Consider the following 24,859-nt stretch of genomic DNA (forward strand, 5'->3'; position numbering starts at 1 on the left):
AAAAATAAATAAAAACGAGGGGAAACTACTTTAGTTTGACAAAAATGAAAGATTATGGCAAATGCCATCTGTGTGAGACAACAGAAGAATGCATGTACAGTTGAATCCAGAAGTTTACATACACTATATATAAAGATACATGCATTTTTTTCACACTGTCTGATGTGAAATCAGAATAAACCTTTCCTGTTTTAGGTCATTCAGGATTTTCAAAATTATTTGTCTTTTTATATGACGTATGTAAACTTCAATTGTAAATAAATAACAGGGACAGAACTTGGTGAAAAGTATTTAAAACAAAACGATTCACCACTTCTCAGCATCTCTAACATGATTAAAAACAAATGCTGTGTATAAACTGTTAAAGCTAAAATTCATGTATGATTTATGGGAAAAATTAAAAACCGAACACCAGCTTCCTAATATCAGGCTTGCACGCTGTGAGGCTTCCCAAGCATTATGATGATTATTTATTTTATTATTATTATTATTGTAAAAGTTTCATGGCTTTGTGAACAAACAGACACAAGCTCTCCTGTGTGCTAACAGCAACTCACTGTCCAGCAGGAACCTCCCAAGTGAAGGAGGAGGCCTCCGTGACCCCGGTCTGCAACAGAATCAGTCTGTGAGACAAAAGGATTGGAGATGAGAAACAACCTTAAGAAGAAAACCCTGAAAACCTTTAATGTGATGCTCTACAGTAGTTTTTACTGCTGCTCCACCTGTTTGTGAGTTCAGTCTTAGTTCAGAACCTGAGTAGAGCGGACACAGCATTCTGTTACTGTACGGTTTTGATTTTTGTGAAAAGTAACTATAGCTCTTCGCAGCCAGGTAATGTTAGTTTGGGCAATTCCTGGCATCCTTTTCATTAATAATAAATTTACGCAGTTGTAACTTTTTTCACACCAACTCTGATCTCTGAGTTCTTTGTCTGCTTGTTTCATTACCTCTTAAACCTGGAAGCAGGTACAGCCGCATGGTGAGCTGCCTTCCTGTTCTAGCATTATCTCCCATTATCTCCAGGGTGTGTAAGTAGGTGAAGGGATAAGGCCTTTCAGATTGCGCCAAATAATCAGAAGTGGTTCATTAAACTTAATCAGAAGAAATTCCTGATTCAGTGAAGTATTCCCTCCCTTCTGACAGTACTCCTAAAAGGAGTAGAACATAAGGCGCACAAGGCTTTAACGTGTTCTAAGAAAAAAAGTTGCTGCCTGAAGTGCAGAGATTTATGTCTATTTATGAAAAAAATAGAAAGTGGAGAATATAAAATATAATGGGCTCATCATACTGCCCCCCAAAAAGTCTAAAATAATAAAAAACAAACAAACAGGGTTCTATTTTTACAAACTCTGATTTGGGCTTTTACTACCCCTGCCAAGGAGATTGCGTTTTCGGTAATGTTGGTTTGTTTCTTTGTTTGTCTGTTTGCAAGATTATTAAAAACTAATGAACAGACAGATTTTTATTATTTTTTTCTAAGGAATTGTTGGGGTTGTTACAAGAAACAATTTTGGCGGTGATATGGATGGGACTGTTCTTTAAAGACGCTGTGGCCTTGGTGGAGGTTTATGCTCTCCCAGTGCTTCTAGCTGTGAAGGATATTAGACTAAAAATGCTGCTCCTCCTTATCGAAAGGAGCCAGCTGAGGTGGTTCAGGTTTCTGAACAGGATGCCTCCTGGACATTCCCCTCTCTTGAGGGATTATACATCCTCTCTGGCCTGGGGACACTTTGGGATCCTCCAGGTGGAGCTAGAGAGTGTCTCTGAGGAGGATAGGGGGATGGGGAGGGGGGTCTGGGTTTCCCTCCTGGACCTGTTCGCTCCGTGACCCGAAAACCTCCAAACCAATCATTGCTTCAAACTTTAAAGAGTCCACATTTGAAGTGCAGGGTCGTTAGACAATGTCCGGGTCAACCTGTGGAGGGCAACAGCTGCATTCGCGTCGCCACGTAGGTTTAACAGGAAAAGGCAGGGTCTGACGTCATCACGTACGAGCATGCTTACTACACTCGAACGTAAACAAAGACAAGACGGTGCTCTGTTTTAAACTCTTCTGCCCGTAATTTATATGCTAACAGATCGTTAGGCTGGGAAAGCGTCTTGTATTCGGAGCCATGGAGAAGGCCTTACTGATGCGAGTGAGCGTATTTACAGACCAGGGAGGCCGGAAATACATGGAAGATGTTACCGAGGTGACGGTGGAACCCGAGCCGGGAGAAGACGAGCCGACGTGGGGTGAACGAGAGGAGAGTGGTGGGGGTGATTCATCCAGCTCCCCGGGCGACGAGCCTGCCGATAAAACCGCGGAGACTCCGCAGTGTGCTGAGCCACCGTCACACGAGTCGGTTCGAGCCGAGGACCAAAACATGTCTGAGTTGACACGTCTGCCGGCGGCTGGGAACCCAACCCAAGCACAACCGGCTCGCCCCCGCCGGTCGGTGGCGTTTTTTGCGGTGTTTGATGGCCACGGCGGTCGCGAGGCTGCGCAGTTCGCCAGAGACTATCTGTGGGATTTCATAAAGAAACAGCGGGGGTTCTGGTCCAGCTGCGACCGGGAGGTCTGCTCGGCTATACACAAAGGATTTGTAGCTTGCCACCACGCTATGTGGAAAAAGCTACGTAAGTTTATCAACACACCTGACATTTTGCCACTAATAAAATTGTTCGGTATTATTTTTTTATTCACGTGCCTTCCTCTCAGATTTGTTAGAACGGTACAAAGCGTCAAACCTCTGTGAAAATGTAACTATCTGTGACGCGCCGCTGTTAGCTCAAAGCCTAGAAGGTTCTGCTGACAGGAATTTTCCACTTGCTGTTAGTACCATTGAAACTTTAGTCTTTTACTTGCTTCAGTGCCACTGTACAATAATAGCATTTGTGTTGTTCTCAAAGCCTGAAACAATTAATTTGTTTCTCTTCTTTTGCGTTTAAACGTGAAGTTAGCAAAGTTAGCATTAGCCGCTGGCTTCGAACAAAGCTTTTAACGGATGCTCACGTTACGTAAAGGCCCAGTTTAAACTGCTCTCTACTTGCGCTACAACAAATTCTGTCACTCTTTTTTCCACGAGCATATATTATACATATTCGCACATGTTCAAAATAATAAATCAAATGAATCACTGAGGGAAGTTAGTCAGAGAAGGCTTTAGCCTCCCAGAGACACGGACTGCAGGACTTGCCGGGGCATGTCGGTTTTCTCTAGACTAGAGAAACACTGGAATGGCCGGCCCCTGTGCAGGCTATGCTAGCGAGATGAGAAATTGCGGCGCCATCTTGAGAAGACCTTTGTGAAGCAATGTGGGCGTTCGTGACAGCAGACCGTCAATATCACATTCAAAACCTAAACTCAGCAATGAAGGTCAGTGTTTTTCCAATAGTTGTTATAATTATTGGAGCAAGCAGTTCAAAGAACATGGCATTATGTTCCATCACTAAGTACTATATCATAAATCATTCAAAAAGTGACAACCTTTCAGTTTTTATCCGTCTTTGCATGTGTATACGCATGCCAAGAGAATTACTTCGTAAATAAAAACATTTCTGCTCTAAAGTGATAAATTACACACGATTATAATGCTTCAGATGTGCAATTATGTACAACTGCCAGTTTACTCAGTTGCTGCATTTTTTATTTTTAGCTCAGAATCAAGTTGACAGCCTTGTGGTGTACTGACAGGTATGCACAAAAAAACACTCACAGCTGTTATTAGTGTCAATAACACTCGTCCTTTAATACAAAAATTCAAATGTTCCAGATACAGCTGGGTAATAAACTTGCAAAACGAAAAAGAAATCAGATGTTGCAAATCAATTGTAATTATTATTTTTACAAAAAAAATAAAATCATAATTTAATATTTTTGCTATCACCAACCCCAAATTTCTCTCCTCTCTAAGTTGTTAGTCAAAGTGAAATTAGCTCCAGACACTGGTAGCAGAGCTCCGGTTAAACCAAGCAGACATGTAAAGTACTTAATTACCCGCAGTCATGTTCTGCTCTGTTTAGAATAATTAAACCATTAGGTAATTTTAGAACAGCAGTGGTAGAGTCTCGGGTCTGTGTTTAGCCTCTGATAATGCTTGACCAGGCTTGTTGGGAGGCTCATTACAGAATATTGCTGTCTCCTGTTTTCAGATTAGGCATGATATGTGTTTATTTAAGTAAAATCAGGCTTTTTTTGTGTACTTATGGACTGATGATGCAGCAGCACAAGATGCCAACAACGTTAGGTGCCCACCTACAGACAGTATAGAGCGATACACAAGGGGCTTCTAAAGATGGCTGCCAAAAATCTAGTCTACCGCCATCAACGGCCATTCCAGTGTTCCTCTAGTTCAGTGAGTTTTTCTTTTCTTTTTTTTTTCATGTTATAATTTGTTGTTTCTCTGTTTATGTCTGGTGTTACCAGTGTTGTGCCGAGATGCGTTTCCTCGTCGAGATGTTTCCCCGCGTGTTAAGTAGACTACTAGATCTCCAGCTGTAAGATACAGAGCTGCTTTATTCATCCCAGAGGGAAACTCAAAACAGATCCAGTAGCATTATACGGCATTAAAATATACACATTAAACTCAAGAAATAAACCAACGTAATCAATTGAATCTTCATTTCTTTTGTATGCTGTCTGCCTTCGTGCCATAAATCTAATAGTCTGTCACAGCTGAAGAGGTGTTATACAGTCGTATGGACAAGAGTTCTTAGCAGTCTGTCACCGTCTGATGATGGTGCTGTGCAGAGGATGCTGGGTGTTGTCCAGTGTGGCCAGCCGCTTCTCCAGGGTCCTCCTCGCAGATACAGACCCTACTGAGTCCAGCTCCGTGCCCGCCACAGAACCAGCCCTTCCCACAAGTCCACTCCTCTGGCTCTTCTTCACACACACACACACACACACACACACACAGACTGACAAAACATCATCAGCAGGCTGTGTTTCCCCTGCTAAAATGTACACATTTTGGTACAGAATTAAAATAATCTCAGAGTGGGCGCTTCATGAGGTAAATTGTCATTCCTATGTGTTTGGTACACGTTATCTTATTTTCCTGCTAACCGTCACGGGGAAACAACCTGCCACAATCAACAAAGAAGATCAAGATGTCTTTTAGCTTTTTATTTTTTGAATGACATTGCTTAAAACAACAGGTTACAAGGAAAACGCAGCAAAGTTGGTGGGGGAAAGGATCTCATAGGCGGGGACACATCTTGACACAACACTATTATTTGAAAGACTAACTCTAGGGCAGATGTGAACTGTTCTTCAAGTCGAAGCGTTTTTAGGAAAAGTATATCCAAAAAAAGCACATCTGTCAGTGAACATTAGAGATCTTTGAGTGTTCTGTTAAACATTTACCATGTGAGATATTTATAAACAGTCGGTAAACCTATTTATTGGTTCTTTTTTACCTTCCAGCTGAATGGCCGAAAACCCTTACAGGTCTTCCTAGCACATCAGGGACCACAGCCAGTGTAGTGGTTCTCCGGGGAAACCGTATGTACGTGGCCCATGTCGGGGATTCTGCAATAGTTCTGGGGGTCCAGGACGATCCTTCGGTCCCGTTTATTAAAGCCGTCGAAGTCACCCAAGACCACAAGCCTGAACTGCCCAAAGAGAGGGAACGCATCGAAGGTCTGGGAGGAAGGTAAGGCTTGTCCAACAAGACATACTGTCCCTGCACAGCCTGTAGATGGTGAGGTGTGATGATGACTGGTAAAAGTAGGAGTTCAACACCAGCAAATTCAAAAAATTGTGGATTAATGTAATAATTTTTCTAGTAATGGGTGAGCTGCATCTAAAGGTTTCTGAGCCCATTCTGTCTGTGACTGCAGTTTGCATTAGTCGTTAAATTTTGATGAGTTGTTTTAATTGAATTGTCTCATTTCCAGTTTGTTAACATTTCTTTGGAGCCGCTTTTGGATTTTGACTTGTTGTCAATTTGTTGTCTTGACATTCTTTACAAGTTTATTTGGAGTGCATCTGTTCTGAAATCGCAATCCAAATACAAAAACAAAGGTGTCGCTTCATTTTTGTAGAGCTGCAGGGTACAAATAGCGCGTTAACAACCTTATTGCTTGGAGGCCGGGGTAACTCGGTGGTCAGTTCCACAGTTTTGTAATCCTGAGGCTGCAGGTTTGACTCCAGGAAGCGTCAGGAAGGACATCTGGCGTAAAACAATTACACAAACAGGAACATTTCAAAAAAATCTATGGGATATGTAATCCTCATCCCATCCTAATCAGTTTCTGAATACAAATAAACATCTCAGTTGCACTATTTAGGGTTGTCATGATGACTTTTAAACTTTGTACTGATAGTAAAGATAATATTGGATTTACTCAGTACATATTTTTTAAACAGTGGGAATAAAAATGATGAAGTAGTAAATTTTAAAAACAGGTGATGTAAAGTCTTCCAGCTCGACTCTGTCTCCATTGCTTGCAGCTTCTCCGATGGTCTTCTGGTCCTGTAGCTTTAGGATAGCAGTCCTGGACATCACAATGATGGTCTTCTGGTCCTGCAGCTTGGGGACAGCTATGCTGGACCACACAGGGATGGTCCTCTAGTCCTGCAGCTTGGGGACAGCTGCGCTGGACGTCACAGTGATAGTCCTCTGCTTCATCTTATTGTGTTTAAGCACAGAGCCATGAACAGGATCCAGCACGATGGGGGCATGTGTGTGGTCAGAGGAGCTCAGGTGGGGGCGAGGCTCCACTCTATATGCCTCCTGTCTGTTGGTTTACACCTGATCCATCAGGTCGTTTCCCCTGGTTGTTATGGTTATGTACACGTAAACATGAGACAGTGCGTCTTTTATCCTGATGCTACCATAAAACATGCCATGTTTTTTTTGAAACATCATCTGCTCACCATAGAGCAGTTTGTACACCATTGTTTGTTAATGTAGGCAGAGTCCTCCTTCACAGTTTTTCTCCATAACTGGTTGTGGTCAGTTTAGAAGATCAGCCCTCCATCTTGTAAGCTGCATTAGCCATGTTAGTGTTTAATCCTGTTTCCTTCAGCAGAAGTGTGTGGCAATTTCTCATCTCCATATATCTGCTCATTTAAATTCTCTTTAAGCCCATTTTCTCATCAAGCAAGCGGACATTAGCCAGTGCCGGCAAAATGGATCTGTTGTTATTTTTTAACCTGGTTATCAGGCCAGCTCACTTGCCTCTTCACTGCCTTGAGTTCTGAGCTAATCTCTCCACTATAATTTGATCATTTAAGAAATACTGGTTTCATCTTATTTCACTAAATTCAGTGGGAATCGTGCATTATTGTCAGTTGCTCCTCTTATGACGTCTAATATAGACTTTTTTGAATTAGTGTTGACTCTGCTTGGTATAACTGAAAGCCTCTCTGTTCTCTTATCTCCAAACAGTGTGATCAAGAAGTCAGGAGTGAACCGGGTGGTCTGGAAGAGACCCAGGCTCAGCCACAACGGTCCAGTCCGGCGGAGCACCGTAATCGACCAGATACCCTTTTTGGCAGTAGCACGAGCTTTAGGTACATTTGAAGGAGCCAAAAAAAGAAACATCCCTGCAACCTCTGAACAAAAAGGACCATATAAGCCTTCGTTTTAGCTTCTCTACACTTTGAAGCACATCTCTATTGAATCGCAGTACAACTAACGACTACTAAAAACTGCTTCTGTAGCCTCTCTGACTTCAGTAAATTTCCATTCATTAAGTATACTTCTTGAATAAAATGGTGAACACCATCCTTCTCATCTGCAAAGACAATTTTTACAGTTCTATTTTAATTTTTACCTAAATCTATCCTAAAGTCTGCAGAATCTCATTGTGACCACTGAAAATATACTGACCTGATTCCCCACAGACCTGCAGCGTTTGTGCAGCCTACATCTTAGAATAACGTAATCTACGTTTTTTACTCAAGTTGGACAACAAGCCTCACTGCAGTATCAGTGAGCACTTTATCCACAAAGGAGAGCTTGGACTGCAATCAATCATTTTCAAATACATTTCAACTTCCATGCATTCCTGTTCTGCATGATAATAATGTATTTGGTCGATCCATCAGACTCTCACTGGCCTTGATGCCCTCACCTGGTTTAGATGATCTTGATGACAGAAGAGAAAGTGATGATTGTGGAAAATGTGGGTTTATCACATTTCACATATCTTCATTGCAATATTAAACAATAATATAGCAAGTTTTTCTAGTATCGTTCAACCCTAGTGGTAACTTTCTACCTAAATACAGCAAAATAGTTTTTTTTGTGGTCTGAATTATTCTGTACGCGTAATTGATTAATTCATTGATTTCCTGATTAGGTTTGACATTGAGCCACACATGGAGGTTTGGTGTGAGGCACCGTGTGCTGGTGACTCACAGTCCAGGTCCAAGCTTCAGAACTCAGTCTCTAGTGTGGCACAACGGCCTCTCCCTGACCTTTGTTTGAGAATAATATCTATACGACCAACTATGTTTGTGCTAAGCTATGCTATCTGCACTTAGCTGTATGCAGAACATGGCTAATCTACTGTCCATCATTGCAGAACAGACGTTCTTGATGATGTCACTGCACGAGCTCCATGTCTAGAAATTGTAACCAAAGTACTGCGTGGGGGAAAAAAAAATACGGGAAAGATTTCAGCAACAAATTACATACCTTGAGTTGTAACGTAGTTCCAAACAAGTGGTACTGCTCCTTTTCAGGGGCACACAGTTTGTCTATGCTTTTAGAACTACTGGTCAGAACAAATCGATTGAGTGTGTGTGTGTGTGTGTGTGTATTGTAGGGTCCTCACCCACCTCCTTACTTGAACATATACGCATATTGGTCGTTTTGTCCTCAGCAACTCCTTCAGCTGTTTTCTGTTTTTTTTTCCCCCCCATCAGGTGATTTGTGGAGCTACGACTTTTACAGCGGGGAGTTTGTGGTTTCCCCAGAGCCAGACACTAATGTGGTGATCCTCGACCCCAGAAAGCATCGCTACATCATCCTGGGTAGTGATGGCCTGTGGAATATGGTGCCCCCTCAAGAGGCCATCTCTATGTGTCAGAACAACGATGAGGAAATGGTAAATGATTACTTTAGTAGTAGTTGTCCTTTTGGATCAGTTTGGCTGCCTGGATAGACTGGAAATCACATCAGCAACTTGGCTGATATTTGATTAATATTCGTGAAGATGTACCTCATTGTCAGCTCTTGTTAGTGTGGTAACAAGCTTTCATGTTCTAGGCACCATGCGGGGTATCGAGCGCCCGACAGCTGGTCAGCCACGCTCTGCTGCGGTGGCGCCAGCGAATGTTGCGTGCTGACAACACCAGCGCCATTGTGATTACTCTGCTGGAGTCAGGGGCGTCACAAGAAACACTGCATCACGAGGAAGTGCTGCTCGACTTGGCCAAGGTGTCCCAGTGTCCTCCCACCTCCATATCCCGAGCAGACACGCCCCTCCTTCAGGTAAGGGCTGCGGACAGCCAGTCCAGCTTTATTCACCAACATGAAGATGGCAGAAGTTATTCTAGAAATAAAAAAAATGCTCAATGCTTTTTTAACTCATCAGTGGACAACTTTCACTACATTAACATTTGGCTAAAATGCAACCATAATTAAGAAAAAGTTGGACCGTTGAGTAAAATGTAAATGAAAACAGAATGCAATGATATGCAAATCTCATAAACTCTGATTTTATTCATAGTAAACACAGTAAACACATCACGTTTAAACTAACAAACTGTACGTTTTTGTTTATTTTTGGTTTGTTTTTTAAAAACAAGGTAATTTTGAATTTGATAGCAGCAACACATGTAAAAGTAAGGGGTATGAGTAAGAAACAGCTGGAGGATTTTTTTTTTTTTTTTTAACTAATGAGGTTAATTTGCAACAGGTCAGTAAGAGGACTGGGGATAGAAACAGCCTTTTAGAGAGGCTGAATCTCTGAAATAAAATGCTCCGATGTTCACCCATCTGTTGTCTAAAAATAGGAACAATTTCAGAATAATGTTTCTGAACAGAAAGTTGGGACAACTTTGAATCCTACATCATCTACAGTTATTAAAATCATCAAAAGTTTTTAAGAATCTGGCGAAATCTCTGAGCTCAAAGGACAAAAGGCTGAAAGTCAATAGGAGATGCCTGTGATCTTTGGGCCCTCAGGGGCCACTGCAAAAAAAAAGGTCTGATTCTGTTCTGGACATCCCTGCATGGACTCAGGAACACTTCCACAGATCACTGTCTGTAAACACAGTTCACTGTACCGTCCACAAATGCTGCTTAAAGCTCTATCAGACAAAGAAGAAGTCAAATGTGAACATCTTCTGGATATGCAGCCATCTTCTGTGGACCAAAGCTGATTTAAAATGGACTGAGGCAGAGTAACAAACTGTTACAGACACCACGTCCTCCATATTAAAGAGAAGTACCATCTGGCCTGTTATCAGCCCACAGTTAAAGAAAGCAGCCTCTCAGATGGTATAGGGGTGCATTAGTGCCTCTGGCATGGACAATACAGAACACTATATACAGGTTTTAGAACATCTGCTCCCATCCTCCAATAAAAAACAAAAAAATCCATCAAAGACCCAGAAGTGTTGAACAACTAGAATCCTCCATCAGACAAGAATGGGACAACCTCCAGCAGCTGCTCTCCTCAGCTCCTAGATGTTTACAGACTGATGTTCAAAGAAGAGGCGATGTCTCACAGAGGGAAAACATGGCTCTGATACAACTTTTTAAGGGATCTGTTGATGTTTAAACATTTCATATGTTTCCTATGTTCCTCTCTGAATGAAATGTGAGTTCATGAGATTTCCAGATTATTGCATTCTGTTTTTGTTTACATGTCAGAATTGGGGTTGTAAACATTTCGGAGTGTAGGTGCACTGTCCCGAGTAAATCGGTCGACATGCGTTTTGATTTTCTTGACATGAATGTGCAAGCGCCGGAGAGAATGGTCTGCCATTTGGTTTTATTTTGTCTGGGTTTCTTTGGGTACTGTGTGGTGAAAAGTTATATTAAGTAATATTACCGTGTGTATTTTTTTTCCTTCCTGCAGCAGCCTCCAGATGAAGACTTCACCTCAGCCATGTGTGAGTTCCTCCCTGCCCTGGAGCGACGGGACGGACTGTCGGGAAGCAGCAGCCTGTACCACATGAGCCTTTCTGACCCGTTTGCTCTGACCCCGCTGTGTTCCAACAGCAGCGCCGAGTTTCCCAGCCTCTCCTGTCCACCGGACAGGGCGGCAACAGACAGGACACCCAGCGGCAAAAGAACTATGACCGGGTCACCGCCGTCAAGCCTGTTGGCAAAGAAAGCCCGGCGCAGGACTTCTGACAGGCCGCCGCTGGTCCAGCACAACGCGGAGAAGAAGCAGAAGGACTCCAATAACGTCTCCCCCATTCTTCAACAGCATAACAAGACCACAGTGTGTGTGTACTGAAACATGCAGCAGCTTCTCCTCACCAATATTTACTTTGTTTCCACAAGTTTTCTGTTCCTGGTGATTGCACCCAGCCCTCCTGCCGCAACCTCGTTTTCTGCTAGAACTCGTCCTCGTTGTTCTGTGTTAAAACAAATCACACTTGAATTTTTCTTTTTTTTAAATCTTGTTTGGAAATACCGATGAAGCAGTGTGTAGGTTGTCGTGAAATCTTGACAGTAAACCCAGAACGATGCAACAGTAGTTTATCAAACAGGGCTCAGAGCGGGCCGACTCTGCAACTTTTGGTTTCCTCTCACCGTCTGTGGCTGCCGGCAGAACTGTGCACTGCAGCCAGTGCAGCCTAAAGGTGGCATGTCACGAAGGTGCGAGCGTTGGGGGAAACCAGATGGCGACTCTAATCCATCACGGTCCCACTGAACTCGGAGCGTTTGCCGCGTTTTGAGCGGCCAGTGTTTGAAATATCTTTCTTTGCGTGCACAGCTTGCAAAATTGCGTCCTTGGCTGTGCTCGTGATTTTGTTGTCCACCTCCACCCACATCGAGCCCACCTTGGCTGCCGCCCTCACGTATAGGATTTAATCTGCTCGAGTACACTTTAGAAATGAAGACAGGCAGATTTGGACCAATTGTTCAGTAGATATGATTTATCATCAGCGTGGTGTTTCAGACCCGGTCATTAGGCTCTGGTGCTTTCTGTCAGAGGAGAGGAGTCCAAATCCAGCTCTAGAGCTCCGGAGACGGGTTGGAGACGCCGCGACACACTTTAGATGGGTTGGAGAGGAGGCGGAGTCGTCCGAGACAACTCTGTGACCGCTTCAAGAGATGTTTTTGGACTTGTTTAAAACTCAAAAGGACAGGACTGTGCTGAGAACGGCGGCGAACGCTGTGAGACGTTCTGGAGACCCCCCCCGTGAATGCTGTTCACCAACCAGCCACAGCCCCGTGAAATACTGCCTTAAAGAGCCCATCCTTCCTGTCAACGTGTGCTGCAGAATCTAAAACATGGACTTTTTATAGCTTAGTCTCTTAAGGGTTCATGTACAGGAGGAGGGTTTGTGCCCTTTGTAAATAAAACTGCTGATTCTGTATTTTTTTTGTTTTTTTTAAATAATTCCATTTTAATGCAAACATAAGGATAAATTCTAAACTGCACTTTTGTCAATAGAGCCCTCTAAATCCTCCACACAGAAACTTTTAACCAGTCTTAACGTCTCCTCCGTCTCTGTCAACTTTTGTAAGGACGAAGTATGAATTATGTTGCTGGTGTAAATTTTATAGCCGAGTATTTAAGTACGAAACTCTTAACGTAAAAACAAATATATTTTTATACATCGTTTTATTGTTTGATGCTAGGACTTCAGCAGCTCCAGCGCAGTGTGTCATCCTTCACTCTGCTGATCCTGTGTGTGTACGTGTGTGTGTGTGTGTGTGTGTGTGTGTGTTATTTTCTTTAATCACTGAGAACTTGTCTTGAACATAAGCTGAAGGTGCTGCTACGGTCACAAATCAGTAAGCTAGTATGTTGTGTATTTATACAAAATTATATTTGTCAGTATGTTTGGTTTTTTTTTTTTTTTGAAGTTCGCAGTTGAAATAAGAACCGAGTCCCCCCTTAAGAAGTTTGTTTCAGAAAAATGAATTAACAGTGAAGTTTGCGTCTCTGCTTTTCCCAGATGTTGGCACTTTTGCCTCCTCCTCCTGAGCTTCAGCTGCTCTGTAACTCAAAACCAGTCTTTGGTTCAGAGGCGCTGCGTTTAAAAAACGATTCAGGGATGCCACATGACGTGGGTTAGAGGAGTTTGCTGCCCTGTCTCGTTTTAGCCGCCGCTTTTTGTGTTGTCGACGCAGACCTTCAGCCTTCCTCTCTCAAGAAAGGCAATTCTTAAGACAGAGATGTAGCCGCAGTTATGTTGTTCCGCAGCGTGGTGCTCATTTGAGAGTAAACACACTCTTCAAGGAGATTTTTTGCACTAAGTGTAAAGGAAGTTGTTTGTTTTTTTTGGTAGAACTGGGAATGAACGAGAAGGTCTGAGTCCAGAACACAGTGATTGGAAAACGTCAAATTTTATTTACACAAAAACAAACAAATAAATAAAAGGACTCATCATTACAGAACGGAGCCGAGCCACTTTACTTTCAAAAAATGAGGGTTTGTCTCTCTTTACATGTTACTTTAGTCTGTTTTTCATTCCTTTACTCTGAATTAAGTGGATTTTCTGCCTCGAATTTGTACAGTGAGGCCCAGCAGCGCCGAGCGTGCACAGATCCCTCTGCGCTCGTTCTGTCGGACCAAACGACTCACGAGTTCTCCGATTCATCTCTTTTCTGAGCCGGTAGCATTATGGATGAGTTGAAAATGAGTGTTTCTCTGCTGGACAAACGCTGATCTTTATGTTTGCTCCGATCCGTCTGCGAGTACGGGCTTACTTCAGTTTGGGTCTCTTGTTTTAGGGTTTGTTTCTTTTTTTTTCTGTACTGTTTTGAAAATGTCATGTACTTACCTTTGTTCAGATAGCCGAACTGATGGTTAAATTGCATGTGTACAGTGTAAATGTAAAAAAAAACACTTATCTCAAAATGAACTCATTTAAATAAAACACTTCCTGTGTTGAGGAAAGGCGTTTTGTTTGTTTCACTTTGTCTCGCTTTTCTTTAATTTTGCTTTGACTTGATGGATTTCGAAATGACAGCCATAAAAGGCCTCTTGCTGTGTGTGTATGTGTGGCCATGTATTTGATACATTGTGGGGACAATTTTCCTAACATATACTACCTTGTGAGGACCAACTGCTCCTCATGGGGACCAAAACCTGGTCCCCATGAGGAGAAATGATGTTTTTGGGTTAGGGGTTAGGTTTAGGACTAAGGTGTGAATTGAGTTTAGGTTTGGTTTAGGGTTAGGTATGTACTGGTAATGGTTAGGGTTAGGGTAAGGGTCAGGGTTAGGCTGTAGTTAGGGTGTAGAAATGAATGGAAGTCAATGGAAAGTCCCTGCAAAGATAGAGACACATAACGTGTGTGTGTGTGTGAATGTTATGTGCTGATATCAGTTTTCAGAACTGCTTCACTCCCTTTAACTATGAACTACTTTATCTTGAAAGGTTCTGGCTGACTTATAGGCGCCCCAAGCTCAGATGAACATCAGTTTCTGATCCAAAGAGCCTTTTCTGCCCCTTCAGTCTCAAAACAAAATGGGTCCACAGCCTGTGATCATCAACTGGCCGGCCTGTAGGCCTGTTCCATTCTGCCGCCGGCCCTTTATCAGCAGTGGCTTTGGTGACCCCGTTACTGAGAGGGGTCAGGCTGCAGAACATTGGGATCTCCACGGAAACAACAAAGATCCTACCACCAAAAATATTGTTCTCTGTAAACGAGAAACTACAACTTCCTCCCGGTGGTTTCCTGTGGCTGGAGTTTTTTCCCTTTGACCTGCAGCTAGATGTTCATGGAAAGGTTCAGCTGAGGAGCATAAAGCATACAAAATTTCTTGTATGTTTTTTTTTCATTAATAAGAAGAACAAATTGACTAAAAATCAACAAATGAAAATCCGTCATACCGGATCGGTCAAGGCCACCACTGGTGGTGTTGTCAAATTGGGTGCCGGCAAAAATTGTGCTACTGTTAGTCGACGACCAAAAGGAGGGAAACGTGCCAGGAGACAGAGGGAGAAGAGGAAAGTCAAGAGTGTAGGACTGAGGGTAACAACTCTAAACGTAGGGACAATGACAGGCAAAGGTAGAGAGCTGGCTGACATGATGTAGAGGAGGAAGGTAGATGTGTTATGTGTGAAGGGCAGCAAGGCTCACAGCACTGGGGCAAGGTTTAAGCTGTTTTACCATGATGTAGATAGGAAGAGAAACAGAGTAGGGATGGTCCTGAAGGAGAAGTTAACAAGGAATGTAGTCAAGATGAAAAGAGTGTCTGATAAGGTGATGTGTGTGACGGTAGAAGTAGAGGGTCTGATGCTTAATGTTGTCAGTGGTTATGCTCCACAGGTTGGATGTGACGTAGAAGAAGTGATTGAGAGTATTCCCAGGGAGGAAAGGGTGGTGATCGGAGCAGATCTGAATGGACATGTGGGTGAAGGAAACAGAGGCGATAAGGAGGTGGTTGGCAGNTGGAGTGAGGACAGAGGACACAGAAGACAGAGTTAGATGGAGGAGGACGACTCGCTGTGGAGACCCCTGAAAAAGGGAACAGCTGAAAGAAAAAGAATAAAGTAATGTTAAACTTAGTAATGAGTCAGGCCAAAAAAGGCTCTTATTGTAACGGCTGCAGAATCCTGATTAACCAAAACACAATAAAAGACTAATAATAAACTTTCCTCTGTGTTACAGAATAAATGAGTAATAAATAATTTACATACGGTGAATGTAGGAACAAGAAGAATTTATTCATCAGATCACATTTAGTTTAATAAACAAATATTTACCAATTATTACCAATTATACCAATTATTATATAGGTTGATTTGCGTAAAATATTTTAAAGTAGATTTGGATTTTAATCCACAAAACAAAGACTATTAAACCATCTGAACAATAGTTTAAAATATCATTTAAATATCCAATTAAAAAAGAAAACAACAAGACTCTGAACTTATTAAGAATATATTTATTTTTATTATTACATATTTTTTACATCCTGATCCTTTTCTTAATGATGTTTTATTTTATTGAGTTTTCTGTTTACACAGTGATTATTGATAATCGCACACTGAAAATAGCTAAATAATTATTCAAAATGTAAACAATATATAACAAATTTCAATGAAAGAAATAAATATCTTTGTTGTTTTGTCTTTGGTTTAAAAACTAAAACAAATGATCTTTACTGTGCTCCTGCTGCCACCTTGTGGTTGTCTGTTGTTACTGCACACTTCTTTTAAAACAGGAAATAGAAAAACTTTCAGAAAATATATGTTTTTAATAAAATATCTCCTCATCATGTTATTGGGTGTCATAACAGGAGTTTTTTACAGTGATAGTGAAAAATGAAAGCTCCAGGCCTTTTTGCACTTATCAGTTTAAATTTATGTTTAGGATTTTTTTGGTAAAAACCTTTTTTTCCAGGATAAGCTTTTAAAAGTTCTTAAAAAAAAAAAACTTTGGACACTTCCAGTGTACATAAATGTGAAAACATTCATGTTTTTACATTTGTAAGTTTTTGCCTATTACTTTTATATTTGTAATTGTTTTTTAAAAATAACTTTGATTGACACAACTTCTGTATAACAGAACTGTTTTATTGAAAAGTATCCCCCCTTCTCCCATCTCTCCGTCTCCTAAAAGGTTTTCCTGCTTCCCTCTTTCCTCCTCCAGTCTGAAGCCTTTAAATGAACCTCCATGTTTGTTTCTCAGTCATGTCTGAAGTTCTAACATGCATCTGGAGAGGAGATAAGAAGAGAAAGAGTGATGTGATCGATAAAAGAAGCAGCAGCTGACAGCTTTCACAGCAGACATTTCCTTCCTGCTGTCTGATCACAGCAAGAAAAGCACAGCTGGAAGAAAGGTAATGATCATCTGATTAACTTTAAATGTCCCAATAAACGAGTAAAAGTCTTTAGTTGATCCAAAATGCTGCTGAGAGTTCTGATGAGTTTTAGCTTCTCTCCAGTGGCTCCCTGTCACATTCAGATTCACATTCATATTTTTATGAAATTGATGTGATGAAAAGTTAATGTTGAATTCTTTAATTAGGCTGGACTAATAAGACACTAATTTGTTGATGGTTCCTAAGCAAACCACTGTGTTTAGGATGAGGGAGACACAGAGGTGAGCTGACCCATATCTCATTGTCAGCAGCGGGTCAAACAGCAGGAAGACACTGCTGAGTCCACCTCAAGTACCCCTGCTGTTCTGGTGCACTTCCTTTACGGGGAGCGAGTTTGCATCTTTTTTCTTACTTGCTGGTTTTTTGGGGGGTTTGTCAGAGTTTTTGGTTTTTGCAGCATATTTCCTTTTGCTGCATTTGTTTTTTGCATAAAAAAAGAACAATCTTCACGTGACAGTTTATAATACAAAACAAAAAGAGTACCAATTCTTCACAAATCACAAAAGGTGATTCATAACATAACAGAGAAAAAAGGCAAATAATCCAAGAAATTCAAATTAATTAGGGGGGAAAAAAACATACACCATATCAAATAAAAAAAACAACAAAAAAAAAAAAACAAGATGAAATAAATTCTATTTATGATTTCAAATTGAATTTCCTTTTGCTTTAGGTGGGACTGGAAAACTAATTCTGTTTTTTTTATATACCTTCCTTTTTAAAGTCCTTGAAAATGTATTTCCTTCTAACTGGATTAATACTGATGTAGTAAATGACTTTTAAAAAATTTATTGGTCAGAAAAAGCAAGAGTGATTTCAGAGTATAGTATGTTGTCTGACCATAGCTTGAAGAGATGATGGGATAGCCTTTAGAATTTGATTTTATTTATTCTTAGGGCTGTGGATTTGGAATCTTTTACAGAACTCCTGATGTTGTAAAATGTTTCCTTCGTTGTCCATAAAATGGGCAATGGCCCACACTTCTTTTGAATACCATTCATCAATAAATATAGAATTCTATTAATCAGAATGTATCTATTGTTCCACACTGGGGTATTATGTGGTGTAAAATTATGAACCTGCTTATGAAAATCTGAAAGTTTCACTGGCAATCTGCATCAAACCAAAATCACACTGTAAGAGGAGGTGAAGTCCCCCTATCTTATTATACACCAAACACCAAATTGGGTGTATATTTTTGTGCTTGTGTGTTTTGGAGTTTCTTCATTCATGTGTTTGCAGCGCGTTCCGCCATTTGCTGTGCACTGTCGGCCACCGTATACTACTACGCCTCTCTTTCTTCTTCTGATTATTTTAATGCACACTGATTTGTACAGTACAAACGTTGTTAATAAAGTTAAAAAAAATTGCAAACATCCGGGCATGCTTGGTTTTCAACATTAAAGCTTTTGTATTTCCGACGTAGCAGTGATACTAGTTGCATGTAGCTTTGAAAGGTTTGAGGTGCAACATTTATAGAAGTACTTCTCACATGTATATTTACGGGATATATATCAGAGCAGGTGCGGTTTAATCTGTGATGTTTTACAATATTTATTTTATTTTGAAAATTAAAACAGGAAGTATCAAATTGTTAAGCGAACTTCCTGTTTGGTGCGCTAATGTGATTTCGGTGAGCGGGAAGAATCTCGGGAAGAGTAAAGTGATAAACAACCCATGTTTTAATGACTTGAGAACATTTTTTTATACTAACCTTACTAGTTAACCTCTCGGGTATGAAGACTAGTTAAAATACCTGAAAGTGACAGCACGTAAAACGTAGCTTTTTGGTGGTAGTCGGTAATAGTCAAGTCACATCAGTGACTCAGGAGGTGGGTAAATACTAGAAACATTGACTGATATTCGGTAATGTGGCGTCAAACCCTCTACATGTGAGGTGTCACGGTACTTTGAGCTTGCGTGACAGTATTACATAAGGACGTCATTCGCGTTGTATGTAAGCTAAATTTAAAGACATCTCACAAACCAACATGGCAGCATCCTCTGTGGAGTACACCATCGGCGGGGTAAAGATCCACTTTCCCTGCAGGGCTTACCCATCCCAGTTGGCCATGATGAATTCAGTAAGTGTTGATTTCTTTTCACAACCTTTTTGTTTACTATGTCAATTACTAAAGCCACACAGATATACATTAGACAATTGTTTTCTCCTGTGAAATGGGGCTTTGTTTCAGTGACCTGTAAGGGTGCCAGCAAATTCATTTGATCAGTACATAGTTACTTCCCTCCACAGTCTGTGTATTATTACAAGCTGCTTGAGCGGAGCAGGATTGTGAGGCCTGAAGCCTTTCTCATAAATTTATCATGTAGAAAATACTCATAGTTTGGATGCAATCGAAGTGAAAGACACAGATTTTGGACCCAGTGCTGTTTTTGACACCAATGGCCTCAAAATCCTACAACATACAGTAACTTTTGAGCACACCATTTGGCTCAAGAGTACTGCCTTCGCTTGGTTTAAGTCATATATGTCTGGCAAATTCCAGTGTGTGCATGTTCATAATTAGACATGCACAATGTTGGTTTTGTGGACTGATATCAGTTTTGGATTTTTTTGCAGCTCTAACTTTCCAGTTCTGATTTCTGTCTAAGAACTATAATGACAGAATACATCTTTTTTTCCTGATTTATCAATAAGTGTAATCTTGTTGTATTGTTGTTGTAAAGGTTAAAATTGGATTAAACTGCTGGAGAACGCTCAAAAACCCATTTATACCTGTTGGCCATTACCGAAGTTAAAAAGCAAATGCAGAATGCACCTACGTATTTCAGACGGAGAGAAATAAATTCCAGTTGAATTCTGTCTGCTGGCTGCAAACAAACAATACCTGAGTTCCAACTAAAATACCCCCCCACACACACACACACACAGCATGATGCCACCACCACCTTGTTTCACTGTGAGTATGTTGTTGTTTTGGTGGTTTAAGTCTTGTTCCTGCATCAAACAGACCTTTGGGCACTTTAACTTTAGGTTCGTCAGACTAGAACACATTTTCCCTCAGGCTTTTGGAGACTTGATGCATATACATTGGTTTTTTATTTATTTATTTATTTAACAGTATTTAGCCAGGTCCAGATGTTGTTTCTTTGTAAGAGAAGGCTTCCTTACCTCAGTGTCCGGGGATATGGAGAACACAGGAGATTGTTGCTTGCATGTGGACACAACCAGGACTTGTCAGAGCTTCCTGCGGCTCCTGCAGCTTCTTCAGTGTTGCTGTAGGCCTCTCTGCAGCCTCCCAGACCAGTTTCATTTGTTGACTTGATTACCGTAACTCATTTTAAACAGGCGTTCAGAAAATTCCCTGAAAGTCTTACAGTAGTGGCTCGTATCGCATACTATCATATTTTTTCTGTTTTAGCCTCTCTACACTTGTTTTCCATTAACAGTAAAGTCCAATTCAGCATTTTTCTTATTACTTACAAAGCCCTCCAAACTTTAGCTCTGCCTTTTTAAAAAAAAAAAAAAAAAAAGTAGTTTATCATCCCCTATAACCCAACAAGAACACTTCGCTCCCAGCGTGCAGGTTTTTTGAGTTGTTCCCAGAATTTCAAACTGAAATGGGAGGCAGAGCCTGTACTGAGCCGGCTTGTTCTGCATAAATCTTTATCGTGACCCTGACTGGATGTATTTGGTATTCATCACACTGTTGGAGCCCACTGACTAAAGCACCGTGCTCACTTCTGTGCACGGATACAACAACAATTTATCTACCAGCTCAAACAACTTGTCTTTGCACATTTGTCACCTGGAGATTGCGCGGCTTGATTTAGTCTGTGAAATAATTTAAACACATTGTAGGTGGATCTTTACGAAAGCACAAGCAGTCTCTTTGTGCTTTTAGTGTGTGATGTTATAACAATAAGGCATGGAAGCCGCCCTAAAAGGGCAATAAATTCATTAGATGTGTGACACGCTAAATGTACATTTGTTGTTCTGAAATTTAGTTTTGTTCCACTCCTCTCGCAGAGTATTAATGTGAATGTGTTTAAGTTTCAGTTGAATTATGTCTGCAGATAATAAGAGGGTTGAACTACGGTCAGCACTGTTTGCTGGAGAGTCCCACAGGCAGTGGAAAAAGTCTGGCCTTACTCTGCTCCGCTCTGGGCTGGCAGCAAGCACAGACGGGTAAGACCGCAAACTGGATTATTAATATATACTAATACATACCATGAAAATAACCTGCCAGGTGGTGGAATAAACATAGAACTGTCTTAAACTGTTTCTAGTTTTGCTCTGTTTTTGTCAGTTTTCTGTTTTATCAGCTTTTTATAAATAGCTGCAAATAAACTTAGAATAATATTAAATCAAACAACAGACTAAAGGACACTTTATTTAAAAAAAAAGTCAAACTTAAACTTTTTGGTATTCATTTGAAACTCATTCTTTTGGTTAAAAATATTTACTGATTTCTTTCACATGTCCATGTGCATTCTGGGTCTCGTTCTTGCTGACCGTAGCTTGTCTTTCATAACTCTTTTAGCTAAACTCCAGGAACAAGGTGGTTCCGCGGGAGACTGGAGTCACTCAGGTAAACATTCAGGTGACTGTAAGACGTTAGAAACTCCCGCCCCGTGTCAGTGTGCGTGCCACAGCAAAGCAGCAGCGACGGCCCAAGCAGCTGTTGTGGATCTCACTGTGTCACCCTGCAAAGAGACTGTGCTGACCTCACCCACAGCACCAGACCACGGTAGGTGGGCTTTTTACTTGTGTGGCAGAAAAAAGCAGAATTTAATCATGTTTCGGTCTGATTCTGAGTGCTGTTTCAGATTTGTACCATGTTGTGACATTCAAACTTACTAATATATGTTGAAAAATGCATCTAGTGCAGTGATTCTCAAACTGAGGGGCACACACCTCTTTTTATTTTAATATTTTAAGTTGGTACTCAAAAATTGCAATGGAAATTAATGTTTGGACATTGTTGCTGCTCGGACTTGTATTTGGGATTCACACACCGCTTAGTTGGACCATAGTGGATGGTCAGCATCCTGTGTGGTGTGGATCTACTCCTTATTGGTCAGTCGGTGTATGACCCGGATAGAAAAGATGAGAGGGAAGAGGGAATGCTTTGATGTCTGGAGGAGGTGTCACAAAATCAGAGATGAATGGTCAGAGTGTTGAACGGTTGAAGTGGGAAAACGCTGCTCTTTCAGCTGGACCAGAGCAGGATATTCAGTGTATGGGCTGTGAGAAAGGCGTGGATTACTGTCCCTAAGTGTTTTCTCAGATGGATGGGTTTTACTTTGGCCAGCTGCTTAAATAATAAAAACTTGTTTTTAATGACTGCCCTGTTCTGGGTGCCTAGCTAGCTTATGTTCAGGATCCAATTCAACCCCCAAATTCCTCACAGTCAGTTTGCTATACTGGCTAAATCTACAGGGGAGGGCCCAGTGGTGCCTCCAAAAACCATCACTTCAGTTTTGGTTTCATTAAATTTCAAAACGTTAAATGCCATCCAGGCCTTTATGTCTTCAAGACAGTTAAAAAATGGATTGATAGAGTATTTGTGTCTTTTTAAGAGGAACATAAATCTGATTGTCATCTGCGTAGCAATGGAATGAGACACCATGTTTTGTGAGTACGGATCCAAGTGGGAGCAGATAGATTGAGAAAAGAAGAGGTCCTAAAACTGAGCCTTGTGGGACGCCACAAGAATGAAGGGGAGGATACTGGACCATCAACGCCCCTGATTCCCACCCACTGCTCCAAACGAAATAGCAGAATGTCATAATCCACCATGTCAAATGCAGTCATTAGATCTAAAAGCACAAGGATGATATGATCACCAGAGTCAGTAACTAAAAGGATATTGTTTAAAGCTTTTAAAAGAGCCAGTTCGGTGCTGTGGACAGTTTTAAAACTGGATTGGAAAACCTCATGGATGCTATGCCCCTTAAGAAAGACGATGAACTTACTGTGCACTATCTTCTTGAGGGTTTTGGAGATTAAACACATCCTGACTGACTTATTCCATCAAACCAGAACATGTTGTGTTTGCAGCAGAGATAATGAGTCATTGCTGTATTATTTGTTTTTGTATCAAAGTATTTACATGTTGTCTTCTCTCTGTTTCAGTGCCATTACCAGAAGAGCCTCAAGACAAAAAACCAACTATAGCCTCTTGTCTGTCTGAAAAGTTCCAAGGTTCTCTGAGTTCTCAGTGTGACAAAGAGGATGACTTTCGAACAGACAGAAAACGCCTTCGTACCGCCGAGCACAAGGTAGTCATGATCAGTGCTGCGCACCGTTGTTCATTTACTGTATGTGTACATATATCAGTCCCTCCAGGATTTCGAGGGCATTTTTTGTGATTGTTGCGGGCTAAAATGCCTGATTTCGCGGGGCATTTTCCTAAAAGTTGCGATTTTTTTAAACTAAAATAAATAAAAAACCATAACTTTGAATATATAAACCAAAACTACTTACTAGTTTTGTAAGATAATTACCAACAAACATTGACACTCTCAAAAGATGCTTTATTTGAGAACTTTGATAGCTTCTAAACTGACATTCATGAGCATTTCTGGATTGTCCCTCGTCTGCAGCTCTCCTCACATGTTTTGCAGACACAAAGTGTTTGTCGATGCGTTTATGTTCGATGTTTACACTGCAGGACGTGCAAAACAGCTTCCCCCCACTCTCGTGCAGCTGGGTAGGAAACTGTTTTGCGCGGTCCTTTGCTGAAATCTTTGTGGGCAAATGTGAAGCATTAGTGCACATTTTCACTTCGGTCACTGCTCCTGCACGCTCCCGGCATTCTGATGTTAACAGGATGTGACCTCATGTGTCTTCTTTATGAGTTATTTGGGGTTATTTTGTATTCCACACTACACAAACCCACAAAGAAGACACTAGACCACAGAAACGGTGGTGAATCACTTTAGAAACAATAAATATTGGGTTAAAGTTGTGGGAAAGTTGCAGTGTTTTGGGCCAAGTTGCAAAAAGTTGCGATTTCGCGGGGTTTGCTTGATTTTGCGTTATTGGTTGCGATTGCAACATCGCGAAATCCTGGAGGGTCTGATATATACAGTAAAATGTTTGAAATCACAGTATAGGATCAGCCAGCAGCTGTCTGATAAACAGATACTCAGATCAAACTGCTAGAAGTCAGGTATTCCACTTCAAACAGGACCATTAATTGAGAAATTATAGACTTATATGAGAACACTCTTCTCAAAAGGCTCACATGTTATTATCATGCTTTCACACATTTTGTAGAATGTAGTGGGGGCTTCAGGAGGATGCATGTAAACAAATCACTCCTGAACTCAGCAAAGATTGTTTAAGCAGCAATAAACCATCCAGAAACTAGCTGCTTCTTTCCAGCTGCAGCCTGGATGCAGTTGTGAGGCTCTCAGATGAAAGCCCAGCTGTTACTTTTACTGGTGATGAAGAAGAAAAGAGCAGCAGCTGTGAAGACGAGGGTTTAATTCAATTCAGTTTATTTATATAATGCCAATTTACTACGTGTCCTCTCAGGGCTCCTTTTTCATTTTTATTCTTCTAATCTTTTATTTGTATTGAAGATGACCTGTATTTGAGAACCGCTACCTCATTATGAAAACAGGCGTGTTCATTTTTAGTTCTACTGCACATCGATTTTTAAATGTCAAAAATGACCCGAAAATCAACCAAGACATCTGAAAAGTTCGGTACGGAAAAGTTTGGAATTTTAAAATGGGATCTGTTAAAGAACTCTGGATCATTCCTTAATATTTTCTTCAGTTCGGACGTGAATTCCCTCCGGCTGTTTGTTCAGGCCGGAAAATCCTCGGTTTGCATCTGAAGCCACATCTTGGACATCTGTAGCTTCGATTAGTTTTGAATAACAACCATCAAAACAAGTTGTGTGGCTGTCCATTTAATAGTT

At 41.0% G+C, this 24,859-nt stretch overlaps 2 protein-coding genes across 3 annotated transcripts in view; both read left to right on the plus strand.

Moving 5' to 3' along the window:
- Nucleotides 1-1,955: 1,955 nt before the first annotated feature.
- Nucleotides 1,956-14,025, plus strand: ppm1da (protein phosphatase, Mg2+/Mn2+ dependent, 1Da). Of its 2 annotated transcripts, none has more exons than XM_017421996.3 (6): nt 1,956-2,619; nt 5,408-5,636; nt 7,377-7,501; nt 8,861-9,042; nt 9,204-9,428; nt 11,026-14,025. In XM_017421996.3, the coding sequence occupies exons 1-6, from the start codon at nt 2,115-2,117 to the stop codon at nt 11,404-11,406; spliced, it is 1,647 nt and encodes a 548-aa protein (XP_017277485.1). In that variant the 5' UTR covers nt 1,956-2,114; the 3' UTR covers nt 11,407-14,025. The 2 variants fall into 2 exon arrangements, with proteins under 2 accessions (XP_017277485.1, XP_017277484.1); XM_017421995.3 differs by having other exon boundaries at nt 1,959-2,619; nt 11,023-14,025.
- Nucleotides 14,026-18,584: 4,559 nt separating this feature from the next.
- Nucleotides 18,585-24,859, plus strand: part of brip1 (BRCA1 interacting protein C-terminal helicase 1) — a 63,972-nt gene continuing 57,697 nt past the window's right edge. Inside the window, exons 1-4 of the mRNA XM_017421994.3 lie at nt 18,585-19,045; nt 21,000-21,111; nt 21,467-21,673; nt 23,062-23,207. Coding sequence (XP_017277483.1) covers nt 18,953-19,045; nt 21,000-21,111; nt 21,467-21,673; nt 23,062-23,207 — 558 coding nt within the window. The 5' untranslated portion in view covers nt 18,585-18,952. The remainder of the gene's footprint in view (nt 19,046-20,999; nt 21,112-21,466; nt 21,674-23,061; nt 23,208-24,859) is intronic.

Source organism: Kryptolebias marmoratus, linkage group LG2, assembly GCF_001649575.2.
Source record: "Kryptolebias marmoratus isolate JLee-2015 linkage group LG2, ASM164957v2, whole genome shotgun sequence".
Taxonomy (NCBI): Eukaryota; Metazoa; Chordata; class Actinopteri; order Cyprinodontiformes; family Rivulidae; genus Kryptolebias; species Kryptolebias marmoratus.